Raw genomic sequence first — 17,979 nt, 5'->3', positions numbered from 1 at the left:
TTGATTTTGAAACACATTTTGATGCTTTTGGATTTGTACTTCCAAAATGATAGCATAGTAGCTAAATTAAAATTTTTAGACCATCATCCTATTCAACCGATTATCCGATCATATATTAACCGATATCCCATACTACTATAGTACTTTCATTATTTTTATTAATATTATAGTTATTGTACTGGAGGTTAACATAAAAATGTATAACTGCAATATGAGTATTGCAATTGGTATACTGACCCTAAACGCACATTTTGTGTTAGGCGCAATGACCAGATGGCCAGATATACACCTATACGGCACGATACCGTTCTGTAAGTAGTATATATACCTACATTATAAAGGGGGCTAAGTAAATTAGGTCCGCGATAATTTGTGTACATTTAGAAACAACACACAAACAAATCTTTTCGTCCATACTAGACCTACTCACATAGTCACATTATTTAATAAATTCCAAACACATATACAAACATTTTTGCAATAATAGCAAGTTGATTTTAATATTGTAAATAACTAGTTAATTTTTTACATTAAAACACTTTAAGTTGGATAAATAAAATTTATTTTAACGATATTATATTTTTTATTGAGTGTGTATACATTATACATAAGTACTAGTGGTACTACATAATATAGTAGGTACATAGATATAACTTATAAATACAGTTGACGCCGTTTGTAAGACTCACTTTGGGACCAGCACAAAGTAAGTCTTATAAAGTTATATAAATCCAAATAAATCTTATAATATGTGATGTGGGGAAAAAAATTAAAAAATATAATTACATATTTATAAATATTATTCGAATTTACTTTAATACATATTACTTATTAGTGAATAAATGAAAAAAATAAGATTACAAAATTAAAATTTTATTATAAAAATTATTACATATATTAATAAAAAATTATAAATTATATATGTACTATGTATACATCCTTATAATTGGTTTATTTCGAATTATGTTATTTTTTTTATTTTTTATTTGTTGTACATACACACATATAGCATGAATCGAAACCAGTAATAACCAACAAAAATATGTCATTTTTTAAAACCAATTATTTTTAAATTTTAAATTTTAAGCAAAAATGTTTATTTTATACCATTTTTTTTTACGAAATTTAAGTCTTATAAGCGATATGCATATACCGTGGTGAGTCTTATAACCAAATTTTTTATAATGTTAAATGTATTTAGATACTTCCTAGACATTTCCATACGATTTTGAATCTAATAAAGTTATAAGCGACTGAAGCTTATAACCGTGAGTCTCATATGAGCGGCGCGCGGCATCCACTGTATGTTTAATGAGCAATATATGCTTTATGGGGGTTACAAAATATCTAATGGAGGTATCGTCGGTTTCCGCCAATACCTTTTCCCGACAATTATACATTTTTGAATTTTAAAGATTTAATACTATTATATTTTTTAGTAACTCTACTACTATAGGTATAATATGACATCTATAAAATATAATTGTTAATAATAAAATAAAATAAATGTATATTTTTATGTTTATAAAATAATATTAATGTTAAGATATATAGGTATAACGTACATGCAAATAATTTTCGCTTGGCTCTTGTAAACATTTCCAAGACATTGAGTTCCAAGGAAACCAGCTCCAAAAAGAATACCCTCTAAAATAGTAATTAAGAAATATTATACTTTCCAAATATTTGTTTTATGTTAAATTAATTTATATTCTATAAAGATAATAAAGTAGTAAATCTCACCTATATATTTATGAAGCCTCAGAGTTGTTAACTTCAATCGTGATTGAAATATTTGAATTTGTTATTGATATACATTTGAAAATTATTCGATGATTGTTTTAAAAAGTAATGAACATGCATTTAAATTGCACAGTATTATATGATGTATGAACAGAATATTACACAATAGTACAATACTAATTTACAGACTACAGTCGACTGTTTTTATTTCAATAAATAATTTTGAAAAATAATTTATATATAGTAATAAATAAAAATAATTTAAGCTATAATAGGCATCCATATTACTATATTATCTATCTTAGAGCTGAGACGTTGAGAGGGAGACGTATATATATATAACGTACTGTAATAGTGTAATGTCTGTAATTATTGTTGAATAAAAAATTGTTATTGATAATCATAAAGTTTACCCCAAAAATAGGAGTAAAAGTCATCCATACAATTCCATGTCAGTTAAAAATAATATATACGATATCGTTATAATTTATAAATATATAAATTATAATATATTATACACTGACCATCAAACATGATGTTACATTTGTTTTTTTTTTAATTGATTTAATTTTTATTCGTATTTTTTTTTATCTGTGATTCTAATTGTTTTTCTATATTTATTTCTGTATATTATCTACCCATATTTTTCCCTGTTTTCACTGGCGAACCAAAAAATGTATTATCTCTCCTTTTTTTTGTAACTTACATAAATAAAGTTTTTATAATTTGTTTTTTTTATTTTAGGCTATTTTGTATATTGTCATTATTGTAATATTCTTTGTTACATTCTCAAAGAATTGGTAGTTAAACTGCACCAATTCTTTCTCATATTATTCTATTACTATTGCAATAGATTTTTTTTTGCATATTATAAAATACAATGTTATACAATTATTATAAGTTATAACCATTGAATTAACCACAATTTTTTTTATATTCTTATAATATTTATTTTTGTACTTTTCCACATTATACCTATGTATAAATATAAAATTTTGGAAATCTGTCTCATTTTTGTATTACTTTTTTATGATTTATTTGAATGTTGTATATATTTTTGTACTTTTGCACATTATATTATGTATTAATTTCAATTTATTGAAAATCTAATATTTTTGTATTTTTCATATATATAGGTATACTATACATACTTTTATTTTCATGCCATGTTATTATTTATTTTTGCATTCGTAAAACGAGCCTATATCGTAGCGGTCAGCATGACAGCATCTGTCCTGGAACTGTTCTCAACATTCGTGTGATATTTATTACTTCAATTAATTAAAAGTTCGTGGCTTGTATTTAAACTTTTGATATTAAGAGATCCCACAAGAAACGCATGTACTCAAAATCGTCATATTACTCACAAGCTACAACACTTCCACATAATACTAACATCAGTACATCACCAAGTCTCTCCAGACCTTAATTCAATCCTAATCAATTTTTTTTTTTATGTAAATAGCGCCAAAAACAATGATATAGGTGAAGATGATTTTAAAGTTTTGAATGAACATTTAAAACAGTAAATTAATTATGGAACAATTGTATCGGAATCTGTAAATAGTGGAGCTCCTTCAATAACTGGCTCAATTTAAGTTTTCACAAAACTAAAAAAGTCAAGAAAAAAAATTATAAAATTAGGTTTTTTCACCTATGGAAAATATTTTAACTTTTCGGTCAAAGTTATAGGTTTCATCTAAAAAATTAATAATCGGAAGGCAACAATTAATCAATTGCGATTATGCTATTCGTCCAACCACGGGTGTCACTGGTGTCTGCCAAAAATGAACTCCGCCAAATTACAAAAAACGTCATTCTTTCTTTCCGTCAGTAATTTTTTTTATTTTTTGTTTTTATTAAAATCATCATAACTTACAAAAATTAAATTATAAAAATTATACATGATTATCTATCTCTTTTAAGCTATAATAAGCTTGTGTTAGAAACAGAGAGTAATACAATTTTAATTAAAATTTATATACGTATATAGCAAATTAACAACAGAAAAAGAAACAAGTATATACAAATAGTAAACAATTTAGATACAGTAATAGAAGCTAAAATTAAACTATTTTTAAATTATTAGAGAGAACAACTAATTATATACTAATTCTTTAGCATTATTTTGCGAGAGCTGAATATTTTTTTTACACTCACATATAGTAACATGGCATAGAGTTAAAAACACAGGTCCTATAAATAGTTAACAAAATATCGACCAAAAGATTTTTACGAGTAATCAATAGGTATAAAAACCGTCTATTTTCCCTTTTGTCAACAAGATCTTGACCGTCAAGGCCTTTATTGAAATTTTTAATAGTGAATAGAATGGCAAATTGTTTATATACAAATTTTACAGGTAGGACACCGAACTCTCTATAATTATGAGAGGTAGAACCTGATAAAGAATATTTATTTAAGCAGATTCTAACTATGTTATTCTGATTTATTTGTAGTTGATTTAAAAAACAATCAGCTGATCCTCCCCAAATTAATAAACCATATTGAAAAATGGATTGGTATAACGCAAAATAAACTACACGCAGGTGTTTTGGTGCCAAATCTTTTAATTTATAGAATTTATAAGTAAGCTGACGTAACTTTCCTACCATATTATGTATGTGTAGATTCCAACGTAAATTATTGTAAAATATGATATACCTAAATGTAGTTATACATTATAGGATTTTAAAGTTCTAACACACATGCGTCTTTATCTACGTAGAAAATATTTTATTATAATATTATCTAATCTGTCTCTGATGCCATATACTGAAACTTGTTCGATTTATCGGAACTTATATTATGTATTGAGAATTGAGTAGGTAGTGATCATCGATCAGTGAATAGTGTATTAGTGTGTGCTGTGATTTTAGGAAAGATAAGCTCACGTGTGCTAAAATAATTAGTAGTAAACGTGAAATAATACAATAATTATAATAAATAATTTTAAGTTTAGTAAAGCGCGGAAAAGTAAAAATAAAGTACATACGTCGGAGATGTATAAAAACAAATATCAAATTATGTAAGACCAAAGTATTCACAAAAACAAATTTCGATAGTGAGTATTTTTTAATAATTTAAGTAATATTTTTATAGTATTATTATTTATTGTACTTGTATAATAACTTGAAAAAATTGTGCGTAATGATTTAAAAAGTTGTAGCCTTGTAGGTATACAAATTATACAATAATAATTATTTGACTGTTTAGTGTGTATCTATACAAATAACTGGCGGAAAACGGAAAGTTCATTTTTGTTTTGCGGAAATCGGTGACACCCAAACCTATATAATACCCCATCCACCCCTATACTAGTATGACTACCCGTTTATTATTATTAACCAATATTATTTTTGTAATTCAATCAATACATTCAAAAATGACAAAAACTGTGCCATACATTATTATAATTTTGCATTTTTTTCGATATTGAACTTCCATCATTGCGATAATTAAATACTTAAACGGTTATACCGACTATACCTACCTACATGTATGCATTCAGAAACCGCGAAAATTGAGTAATTTATAATTTGTATAATATCGAATTGCCGTTTTGCCATGTGGACACTGGAAACGGATGACAAAGAGAAGACATAATAATATACCTATTATGTAGGTATAGAGTAGACAGTACTGTCAGTACTGCAGTCGCAACTTGCAGGGACGTACACAGAGAGGTGTTTTAAGTGTTCAAACACCCCCTCCCCACCGAAATATTTGGTTTTTGTATGATTATTTACTCATTCTATTTAAATGTTAATTGTCATATTATACTTTGATAGACAGGTATGATATTACATTGTGTTTGTGAAAAACCGGTTAAAGCAAAATGAAAATTTAATACTAACAAATTAAAATAATTAATATAATTTGAATAAAAATAAAAATACTTAAACAGGATTTATAAATAAAATACAATTATACCTATTGTGTATTGACGTGGGTACGTATTTTCGTAACAAAACTGGCGACGAAAGATTAAATGAATTAATATTGTTAAATGTACATAAAGACATAGAGGTGTACCTAAGTAGCTAACCTTCTACTTTTCAACAACTGATTTTCAAAAACGCCCCCCAAAATTTTTTTTTGCGTACGTACCTGCGGCAACTTGCAATAGACAAAATAATATAATAAATTGATTTAATATTTAAATGCCGAGGTAGATTTCAAATTGTTGGACATACGACGATTATGACGATTGTCGTTGTTTGCATGGAGGTTCATACCCATCTCCTCCATCACTACACCGCGTCATTTTTATCACTAATAATAGTAATAGTATCTACAAGGGTCCCATTTTGATTTTTGTTTACTCGATTATGTTTCATCATAATAATTTTTTTTCAAATAAAATAAACGCGAAGTGAACTTATTATGTTTTTTTCGGGAACTAAGCTAGCCCAAAAGAACTAAACGTTTCAGCGTTACGCATTAATATCAAACAATGCATATCAAACAGGTCAGTGCACGTTACAGTAATGTTATTTTGTTTACTCTCGCGTATTACACACTATCGCGTTTACACAGTATCCATTGGCTTTTTTTTATATTATAAACAATTGATACGGTTCCTAGAATGTTGAAGTTACTTTAAAGTATTATTCTAAGTAATGAATAATATATAATGATATCGAATACATAGTGATTTCTAATATGTTTCATCTTAGCTTTAGCATACGGTTCTTTGTAGAATATTATCTACTTATGTACATTTAGAATCACAACACAAACTTAAAATTTTCTGAAAAATCTTATAAATGGTTTCCCATTTGATATCTATTAAATAGTTTTACTTCACCGTATTTTAATCAACAACACAATTTTATTTTATTTCACTTCATTATCTATCATTTATTTAGTGTATAGTGTTTACAAACTAATGAATGTGTGTATGTTAAGGACTTTGTAGTATTGTAACCTAATCTATGAGGTTTGATATAATTTTACCTACAACATATTTAGTTAAATTTTATGTTGTACAAAAATTGTTGAACATACGCTCATTGTTAAAAATAATGGTATTTTATATACAGGATACTGTATTATACAGTCGATTAACTTAAAAATATTGATGTCTCAATTCATGTTTTTGGCTTCTCTTGGTTATATTTTGTTATATTTTTGTAACTCGGAAATATATAAGCTGAATAAACATTATCCCCATTTCGATTTGAATGAGACTGTGTTTAATATTCTTATTGTTTTTATTCCACTAACATTGCCTTTAATTAATTATATTTGAGATTATTTGTTAATTAATGAAATTTAGTAGATTTTACTCTGCTTAAGCTTAAATAAATGTATGCACTGAGTATATTGAATTAATTTGTTAATGAGTATGAAAGATTTAATATTTTTAATTCTAAAATATTAATCGATTGTTATCGATTACAATTTTGGAAATACCTAGTTGTTCTAATATTTAGTATTGTTACAAATAATTATTTTATAAATCCAGTATAGTAATTACAAATAAGTAGTCTTGCTAATCTGATATAAAGGATAATAAACACTGTGTAATTAAAAAACTAAATTATTAAACAGAAATTGTGTAAGAATTCTAATTTATTTATTCTCATTAAACTTTTATTATATTATGCAGATACATATAATTATTATCTTCAACAGGTTTAAAATTTTTATTGAAATTCCAACAATATTATCAGAAGATTTAAACATGCTGAATTATTTAAGCAATAATCTAAAATTAAAATTATAGTTGGATTTGGTAAAAATATGTTGGATTACAAGTGCTAGGCTATTGCATTGCTTGAGACCCAACTGTAATAAATTTCAAAATAGATATTCCAAAAATACAATTTTAGAATATTTATTTATGAATATTAAAAGAAAATATTTTTTTAAATGCTTTAATTAAAGATAAAATGAAGGTTATATCATAGTTTCTGTTTAAAAATCCAATATCAAACAGGGTATTTTTATCTAAGTTATAATTTTATTCCATTATTTACCAAAATGTTTGAAAATACTATTTTAAATAACTATTTTACTATTGTAATATTATTAAACCCATTAGATTTTAGATTTTTATAATCTTATGAATGGAATTGATTAAGTTTATAAAATTGAATTAATTAAAATTGTTTATATTATATATTAACTAAGAATTTTACTTTTCATGTAAATATTTACTTATTTATAATCTTGTATTTATATATATTATTCATAAATTTATTTTACATTTTTTATAATTTTAGGTTATAATACATGGTTTTAAAAGCTACAGAGAGCAAACTGTAGTTGAACCATTTGACAAGAGACATAATGTCGTTGGTATGTATAAAACATGTATTATTATTTGAGAATTAAGATTAATAAGATTAATTGTGTTCATTAATGCTAAAATGTATTAAAGAAAGTACAATCTAAAATTATTTAGTCATTAGTTTTGTTATTGAATTTATGTAATATGTTATCTTTAAAGTATCTTCTTTTCTTATGTATTAAGTATTTATTTCTTATTTTTAAAAATAAATATGTTTTTTTAATTTTATAGTTGGCCGTAATGGATCTGGAAAAAGCAATTTCTTTTATGGTAAATTATTTGCCTAGCATTGATAACTCGATTATTATTTAATATATTTTGTTAATTTTAGCTATACAATTCGTACTTAGTGATGAGTTTTCACATCTTCGTCCTGAGCAAAGACAGGCATTACTTCATGAAGGCACCGGTCCAAGAGTTGTTACAGCTTATGTAGAAATTATCTTTGATAATACAGATAATCGCTTACCAGTATGCTGAAAATTTTATCATTTTATTTAAATACAATTTAAATAATTTATTATTGTTTTTATCAAATATTTTAGATTGAAAAAGAAGAAGTTATTTTAAGAAGAGTAATTGGTGCCAAAAAAGACCAGTACTTTCTAAATAAAAAAATGGTGCCTAGGTCAGACGTTACTAATTTATTAGAATCTGCTGGATTTTCTCACTCAAATCCATATTATATTGTCAAACAAGGAAAGGTATTATCACTATTATTTTTATATTTAAACTAAATACAATATTAGTAATTCTTATATTTATTACAGATTAACCAAATGGCTACAGCGCCAGATTCTCATAGATTAAAACTTTTGAGAGAAGTTGCTGGTACCAGAGTTTATGATGAACGAAAAGAAGAATCAATTGATATACTAAAAGGTAATAAAAATTTATATCAGAAATATCTATTTTATCAATCATTTTTTTCTAATAATTTATTAAATTATATTTTAGATACTCAAACTAAACTGGAAAAAATTGTTGAGTTTATTAAAACAATTGAAGAGCGATTACAAACTCTCGAAGAAGAAAAAGAAGAACTAAAAGAATATCAAGTTTGGGATAAAAAAAGAAGGACATTAGAATTTTGTATTCATGATCGTGAATTAAAAGACACTAAACGAAAATTGGAAGAAGTAAATATTCAATTTAAATGTCACATTAATACCTTAATAGAATAAAAATAATATTAAAAAAAAAAAAAATTATTTGTGTAGTTGGATGGAAAAATCAATAATTTTGATGAAGAACAAAAACGACTTGCATCTAAAGTTAAAGATGCTACTGATCAAGCAAAGAAAGCAGCCAAACAGTTACGTGATGCTAAACGAGAAGTACATGCAGCTAAAGAAGAAAAAGAAACTTTAAGCTTGGAACAACAAGAGTTAATTAAACAAAAAACAAAATTAGATTTTACTATAAAAGATTTAACGGATGAAGTAGATGGAGATAATAATTCTAAAGTAAGATTTTGAAAAATAAGTTAGAACCTCAACAAATGTTTAAATACTTTTATATATTTGAATATATTAAAATTGTTGTTTATGTTTTAGGAAAGAGCAGAAAAAGAATTGAAAAAACTTCAAGATACCATTAAAGCCAAAGAATCAGAACTTCAAGAGTTAAAACCAAAATATGAAGCTCAAAAAAAAAAGGAAGAAGATTGTACTCGGGAGTAAGATGATTATAATTTTTAATATACTCATATAAATTCACACATAATACTTGATGTATTACAAATATAATTATATTATTTCAGGCTTGCTTTAAAAGAACAAAAACGAAAAGAACTGTATGCTAAACAAGGAAGAGGAAGTCAATTCACATCTAAAGAAGATCGTGATAAATGGATTCAAAAAGAACTTAAGTAATACATTTTTGTGAACATTAATTTTTATCCTAAAAGTCAATACAGTTTATAAGTTATAAACAAAAATTTCTGTTATATTTATTTATTTTTTTTTAATTTCAAAATGTTTTCTATTTTAATTTTGTAGATCTTTAAATAAACAAATAAAAGATAAAAATGAACACAAAGATAAATTAACTGATGATTTAAAACGAGATGGAGAACGACAGCGTGAATTAGAACATCAAATTCAGGTATTTTGAGAATTGTTTAATATAAATATATAATTGATATAATTAAGTGTCAGTGTGCTGTTTATTTTCTCTATTTCGCCCATACATATTGTAACAGACCAAACTCAACGCAAATCATTATTTTTTATGTTTTTAAATTATTTTAAGCTAAAATCACTCGTTACAAAACTTAATGAGAATATTATTTTTGAGAATATACATATACCAATTTTTTTTTTACGTATAATAATTTTTTCAACTAAGTTTTATAGTTAGTATCTTGAGCTTATTACATAACCGCCCCTATTGCTATCTCTTAGTGCACCACTAATCATTTTTTGAATAATCCAATTTACAGCTTATGTGTCTTACTATTGTTCACCCCTCATTTTCACCTTTATCATACCTGGTTCCATTTCACTTCTATTTACTTGTTGTTTGCACATTTTATATTACTTATTTATTACTGTACTATCATATTATCATAAATATCTTTTTGAACTTAAAAATAAATTATATCTTAATATAAAAACAATAACATTGTTTAGATGAATTCTATTGAATTAGAAAAACAAAGAGTTGCAATTGATGAGTACAATAAAAAATATTATGAATTGAAAAAAGCAAAAGATCAACATCAAAGTCAGAGAAAGTAAGTTTAACCTTTTATCAATATTTAACACATTCTTATTAAGCTTATAAGAAAAGAAATATACTGTTTGAATTAATTTAAGTATAGAAATAATTTATTAAAATTAATGTGTAATTAGTGAGCTGTGGCGTAAAGAAAATACTATACAGCATAGTTTGTCATCACTTAAAGAAGAGTTGGCAAAGTCTGATCAAGCCCTCCGCAGTATGGCTGGAAAAGTAATTTTATACTTTTTTATAATATAAATCAATGTATATAATATGTATGTAAAAACTCATTTGTAATTTTTTTAGGCAATTTTAAACGGAAGAGATAGTGTTCGTAAAGTATTAGATGTATTTAAAGAAAAAGGTGGAGCTCATCTTGATCTTGCTTCTCAATACTATGGACAAGTTATTGAAAATTTTGGATGCGACCAGAGTATTCAAACAGCAGTAGAAGTTACTGCAGGTGGAAGGTAATTAAAATATAAACTGTTTTTTATTGTCAAAACATGCATTAATGGGCCTGGGTTTGCGTAGCCTTAACTTAAATGATTAAACACATTTTAATTTAGATTAAGGCGAGGGTTCCCAAGGAAAGTGTGCCTCACAGTTTGAGAACCACTATATTTGACTTAATATTATTCAATTACTTGATATGAATATATTTTCTTTTTAGAATGTTCTTCCATATTGTGGAATCTGATAAAATTGGTACACAAATCTTGAAAGAAATAAATAATCAAAATTTACCTGGTGAAGTTACATTCATGCCTTTAAATAGATTGACTGTAAGAGATATAAGATATCCACAATCCAAGGTTAATAGAACAACATCTTATATTATTCATGTTTTTTAAAGAAAACAAATTTATAATTTTGGTTTTAATTTTTCTAGGATGCACTTCCAATGGTCAGTAAGCTAAAATATGAACCTCACTTAGATAAAGCAATGCGCTTTATATTTGGCAAAACATTAATTTGTCGAAATCTAGAAATTGCTACTACAATATCTAAACAGAGTATGCTTGATTGTATTACAATTGATGGCGATCAGGTGAATATATTTTATATGTGTTAATATTAAATCAATTTTAATTATTTTTATTGAATTAAAAATTATTTCAAGCATGTTTCACTAACAATTTGTTTTTTATTTGTAAAGGTTTCTTCAAGTGGAACATTAACAGGAGGGTATTTTAAAAATATGCGTTCTAAGTTGGAAATTCAAAAACAACGTAATGATTCAATGAGCCAAATAAAAGAAGCCGAAGAAGTACTTGCTGTGTTAAAAACACAATTAAATGAAGTTGAGGTCAATGTGAATGTAGTAATGTCTGACATGCAAAAGACTGAAACAAAAAATAGTAAATCTAAGTATGTATTAAGTCATTAGTAAAAATATTTCAGTAATAAGTGTTCAGTAAATAAAATTGATTCAGTTTTTCTTTTAGATGAAATCGTTTTTTTTTATACAAGTTTCTTTGAATTTTTGTTTGTCCTTTAACTAGTTAAAATATTTACATTTTATTGGATTAACTGATAATTTATTTGTGGTATTTATTTTTCCAGAGGTAATTTTGACAAATTAAAAGGAGACATAAGACTAATGAAAGAAGAACTTGTTGGAATTGAGAGATATCGAGCTACTAAAGAAAGGTTGTTAATACAAGCTGCATCAAATTTAGAAGCCATGCAAACTACACGCAGTGGATTAGAATCAGAACTTCATCAGGTATTCATTTTTTTTTCTTTAGATATTATTTAGTTTACTATAACTAAAATAATGTACACTATTCTTAGCTTTTATTGTTTTTCCATTGTATGATATTTTTATTTGTAAATACCATTGAATTAGTATAATTTATTCAGTATTTAGCTAAGAGTTCTGTGGATTTATTAATTCTACTTTATTCTTTTAATCTACAATTTTTTTTTATGATTTTTTTCTGTGAAATATTTTCACAATTTTGAATGATTGATATTATATATGGTTTTAAAATATAATGATAGCCATAATTACTATTAACTCTTCTAACCTAAACTTTTTTTTACATTTAGAAATAATCTTAAAGTTTTTATTTACAATATAGTTTTAAATTTAATACTCATATATATATTTAATAAACAAATTTTAATTGTTTTAATTTATTAGGAACTCATGGCTCAACTTTCTGTTACTGATCAAAGAGAAATGGATAAATTAAATGATGATATTCGTTCATTAACTATGGAAAATAAAACTGCCTTTTCTACTCGTATGAAATTAGAAGCTGATAAAAACAAACTTGAAAATTTGTTAACAAACAATTTGATTCGTCGTAGAGATGAGCTTATGCAGGTTTGATAAAGAATAATTATGTCATAATTCATTATTTTTTTTAAAACAACAAATATTGTTTTTAAAGGCATTACAAGAAATATCTGTTGAAGAACGTAAACGGACATTAGAAAATAATAAAATGGAAGTACAGACAGTTAAAAAAAAATTAGAGGCGTTGAATGCTGATATTAAAATTGATGATAAAAGAGTACAAGAAGCCGTAAAAAAGGTACTGAGTAGTAGTAAATTTTAATTCTATACTCTCTTATTTATTCTAAAAAAAAAAAAAAATGTATACAAATTGGAAGATATTATCTAGTTGAGTTGCATAAATCATGATTTAGTGATCCAAGATCAGTCTATTTAACTTTAAATTAAATTATTTAATATTATATGCAACAAGCATTAGAATTATCATAATAATGTTGTAACTTTTATAACCATTTAATTGAAAGAACTTAAATTAAAATTATTGTAACTTAAATTTTTAAACAACTTAGTCAATCTAAATCATCTATAATTCCATGCGTATATATACTGCATAACTAAAATTTATTCATACAACTGTTATATCTAAATCTATTTATGTATTGTACTTTATATATTTGAGAGCCTGCTTGTTGAATATTAAATAAATAAATAATATACTTAGTTAGCTTATTAACTTAAGTAATCTGTTATGATCTAGCAAAAACTTTGTCAAGAAGAATTGGAAAAGTGGAAAGCATTAGAAAAAGAAGCTCAGGAAAAATTAGATAATGAGTCCAAAGATCTTACTAAAGTATCAACCAAGCAAAATATGTTAAGGCAAAAATTGGATGAATGTCAAGCCAAAATTAGTGATCTAGGTGCACTTCCTAATACTGAACTCATTACAAAATATATGTCTTATTCATCTAAAAACGTGAGTATTATTATATTACAATCTATTTCTTTTAATGTTTTTTACATTTTAATAGATAACCGCTCATTATTTTACTTTATTTTTTAGTTGTTTAAAGAACTTGAAAAAGCTAACAGTAATATTAAGCGTTATGGTCATGTTAACAAGAAAGCTTTAGACCAATTTATTAGTTTTTCAGAACAAAAAGAAAAATTGGTATCCAGAAAACAAGAATTAGATCGAGGGTAATTAATATTAATTAAATACCACATTTAATAGTAAATACATATTACATTATATTTATTTTTAATTAATTAGACATCAAAAAATTGAAGAATTAATGAATGTTTTGGAACAAAGAAAATGTGATGCTATTCTTTTTACATTTAAACAAGTATCAATGTATTTTACCCAAGTATTTAGCAAACTTGTACCAGGTGGATTTGCTCAATTAGTAATGAAATCAGCTGGTGGTGAAGAGTCTGCTACACCTAATGTTGGCGATGTAAGAATTATAAAATGTATTTTATATATATATATTTATATGTATGTTACTATGAATATTTGTTGAAAAATATAATGAATAAGTGGATGGCATATACCAAAATTATTAGCAAGTGATATAATATTGTACCCTAACCATTGACTTATAAATGTTGAAATTTATTGAGTCATATTGGTAAATATTAGTAGTGGTAATTTTGAAATTACTGAAAGCTTACAATTATAATATTGTAAAATTGAATATTTGATAAAAGTCTTGAACTTTTTTATAATTTGATTGCCTAAGATAGTATTGAATCAATTATACACTAGAAATAAATTCTAATCTAATCTTTAATATGCAAAAATAATTTTATCAACACATTTTGTTGTACTCACTCCTGCTTCTAATTAAAAATTGTAGAAGACAAGGGTTTACATGATGTAACTGCAAAATAAAGTTTATTGAAAAAACGTGTAACTATTAAAATATTGTTAATTTTTACAATAAAATATGACATAAGGTTAGATAAGTTGATATTGTTGCAATAAATAAAATTACTTAAATCTAAATCTTATTGATTATATCATTCCTTTGATTTTTTTTATTATAATTTTTATATAAATATAATAAATCTATCTAATAATTGAATATTCTTTTAGACATTTCACCATACTGCGAACATTACAGTAACACACACACACACATATATATATATATATATATTTGTAGTTTGTATTTGATAATATATTATAAAGTGTTCTTTGTTTTTATATTTAGGAAGATAATATAGATAACTATTCCGGAGTAATGATTAAAGTGTCGTTTGCTGGCCAAGGAAGTGAAATGCGTGAAATGAATCAATTATCTGGTGGTCAAAAATCATTAGTCGCACTTGGACTTATATTTGCTATTCAAAAATGTGATCCAGCTCCATTTTATCTTTTTGATGAAATTGATCAGGTATAGAATTATTAATTTTTACAAGAAGTATAATGTTAACTTCAATATTTAAATGTCTATTACTATATTGATATGATAGAATATATACATTTTATAACTAATATTATTTATACTATTGTTATTTTTTTTTCTTTACAACATTTAAATTTATATATTTTTGTCTACATAATATAATATCTACTAATTAGTATTTTAACTGATTTAGGCACTAGATCCTCAACATAGAAAAGCCGTTGCAGATATGATACATGAAATGTCTGATCATGCCCAATTCATTACAACCACATTCAGACCTGAATTATTATTCAATGCTCATAAGTTCTATGGAGTTAAATTTCGTAATAAGGTATAATAATATCAATAATATTCAAATTTGCTTTTATTTAATCTTATAAATTGAAAAACTTTCCAGGTGAGTCATGTGGAATGCGTTACAAGAGATGTTGCATATGATTTTGTTGAAGATGATACAACTCATGGATAATCATTTTGGTTATGATTGTTTAAATATTGAACGTCAGACTGTAAATAGCTATTAAGTTTACATATTCAATAAGTTAGCAGAATTATGTTTGGCTTTATGTTTAATCACTATTTTCCTATCAATGAGATCACAAATAAGATATCTATTCTGTAAAACCTTTTTTTCTTCAATAGCTTAATCAACTAATATTTATATATGTTTATATATATATACATATATATATCTACTATATATGATATGAAATATGATATTTATTTATATATTTACATTTATTTAAGATATCATAAGTTATTTTTTAAAAATAACAATAAATTATTAAGTGTATACTTAAAAAATAGAGATAAGTTTATTTAGTATTTTTAAGTATGAATATTTACATTCCAAAATACTCATTTATTTCATCTCTCAACGTGAATTATATTTAAATATCTGTTTTTGTATATTGTAAAAGATGTCTTTTCACCAAAAATTAGTTTATAAATATGTTTAATTAACACTTATATTTTATAATACTTTAAAAAAAAAAATAACGAGTATAATGTATTATTTTAAACATTTTTGATTTATTTGATTATACTTAATCACCATGTATAAAATTTAAATGTATATTTGAGGAAAGGTCGATATCATACACTTTATATAACTATTCAACAATGTATTAATTTGTATTTTGAACATAATATTGCAAAATATTTAACTAAATTGAGGAAACAACTGGAAAGAAAATTATTTAGGTCTTCTAACATTTATTAAAAATAGATATCTCTACATTCTACTATGGTAGAATATTTAGTTACAGTTAATTAATTATTTTGTTGTAGCTTTAAAATAACAAATGATGGTACTTTGACAATGCACATTATGATTAACAAAGAAAATAATGACTATAATTTTTTTTATTTTGACAAAATATATTAAATATCGGCTGAGCACTATTTATACAACTATTTTATATTTATATGTATAATTATGTTTTTTTTTATATCAATAATAAGCATTATTCAAATGTGTTTAATATTTAATTTGTTCATTTTGATTTTTTGTCTGTGTTAAATAATGAAGTAAAAAAATTCAAAATTTGTTTTTATTACAATGTTATAATAGATTCTTGTTAATAGAATTCACCTCTAACTAATTTATACAACTGTCATAATATGTCTTATATTTTATTTATTATCTAGCCAATATATATAAGTTGGTGTATTATATTTAATTAAGATTATTAGACCCTGTTTAAAAACATAAAAATTATAACATTTGGTTTAATTGTTAGATTAGGTTAATAGTTATGTTTTTTAAAATATTTAAAAAATTTGTAATCGCATAGTTAAACAATTTTTTAAATCAGCTATTTTTGTTTCTATAATATGAAACCATATACTTTATTTTTACTTTACAAAATTGTTTTAAAATTTTTAACTATTTTGTTTTGTTATGTATGCACATTTACATAATTTATAAACTGGACTTAAATTGATAAACTATGCATGAATTAGTTATTTATTTTCACTCTGAGTGAATTACAATTTTTTTTTTTTATTAACTGGTTATCTAATGTATTTTATTAACAAAATGAAAGTAATAAATAGTATTCAACTGGTTCATATTGGTTAAGTAGGTAAGTAAGTAGCTTAGTTGCCGAGTAGCCTGCTTACTGCAAGTTACTTTTGTATTAGTGTAACTTTTTCTTTTATTCATTTTTGGACTGTGTTAAATTGGGAGATAAGTTTTTACTGTTCTATTTTGCTGGCCACTTGTCTTCACCTATCAGTGGCTACTGGCTACTATAACAAATTTCATGAACGAGTTAGACTGGTGTTAATCATACTTGTAATTTATTTGCTTCAAGTATAGATAACCAACTATTTTAACAATTTAACCTGCTTATTTATTGGTATTTTGTGGATCTGGCTTTATTTCAGTTAGATTATTTAATTTCTTTAACACATCTCCTGTAATGTATAAAAATAATATTTTTAATTGAAATTTTTTTTTTTTAAATATAGAATTTTTAATTTCTGATGAATATACAAGTCCTAATTTACCAATAAGTCAATAAAATATAATAATAATAATATCGGTA

General features: G+C 24.5%; 1 protein-coding gene across 1 annotated transcript; it reads left to right on the top strand.

The window, feature by feature from the left end:
- Window positions 1-6,039: 6,039 nt before the first annotated feature.
- LOC132924611 (structural maintenance of chromosomes protein 3-like) lies at window positions 6,040-17,380 on the top strand. Its single transcript, XM_060989020.1, has 26 exons — window positions 6,040-6,214; window positions 7,974-8,049; window positions 8,273-8,311; window positions 8,373-8,512; window positions 8,587-8,745; window positions 8,812-8,923; window positions 8,999-9,180; window positions 9,262-9,507; window positions 9,598-9,719; window positions 9,804-9,911; window positions 10,042-10,147; window positions 10,675-10,778; window positions 10,897-10,996; window positions 11,072-11,235; window positions 11,439-11,580; window positions 11,658-11,816; window positions 11,925-12,136; window positions 12,332-12,494; window positions 12,915-13,100; window positions 13,168-13,311; window positions 13,771-13,986; window positions 14,074-14,210; window positions 14,284-14,470; window positions 15,230-15,412; window positions 15,618-15,758; window positions 15,825-17,380. The coding sequence occupies exons 1-26, from the start codon at window positions 6,200-6,202 to the stop codon at window positions 15,894-15,896; spliced, it is 3,615 nt and encodes a 1,204-aa protein (XP_060845003.1). The 5' UTR covers window positions 6,040-6,199; the 3' UTR covers window positions 15,897-17,380.
- The last annotated feature ends 599 nt before the right edge of the window (window positions 17,381-17,979 follow it).

The sequence above is a fragment of the Rhopalosiphum padi genome, chromosome 3 (genome assembly GCF_020882245.1).
Source record: "Rhopalosiphum padi isolate XX-2018 chromosome 3, ASM2088224v1, whole genome shotgun sequence".
Classification (NCBI taxonomy): domain Eukaryota; kingdom Metazoa; phylum Arthropoda; class Insecta; order Hemiptera; family Aphididae; genus Rhopalosiphum; species Rhopalosiphum padi.
Note: the sequence above shows the minus strand (reverse complement) of the source record. Positions and strands in the feature narration are given on the sequence as shown.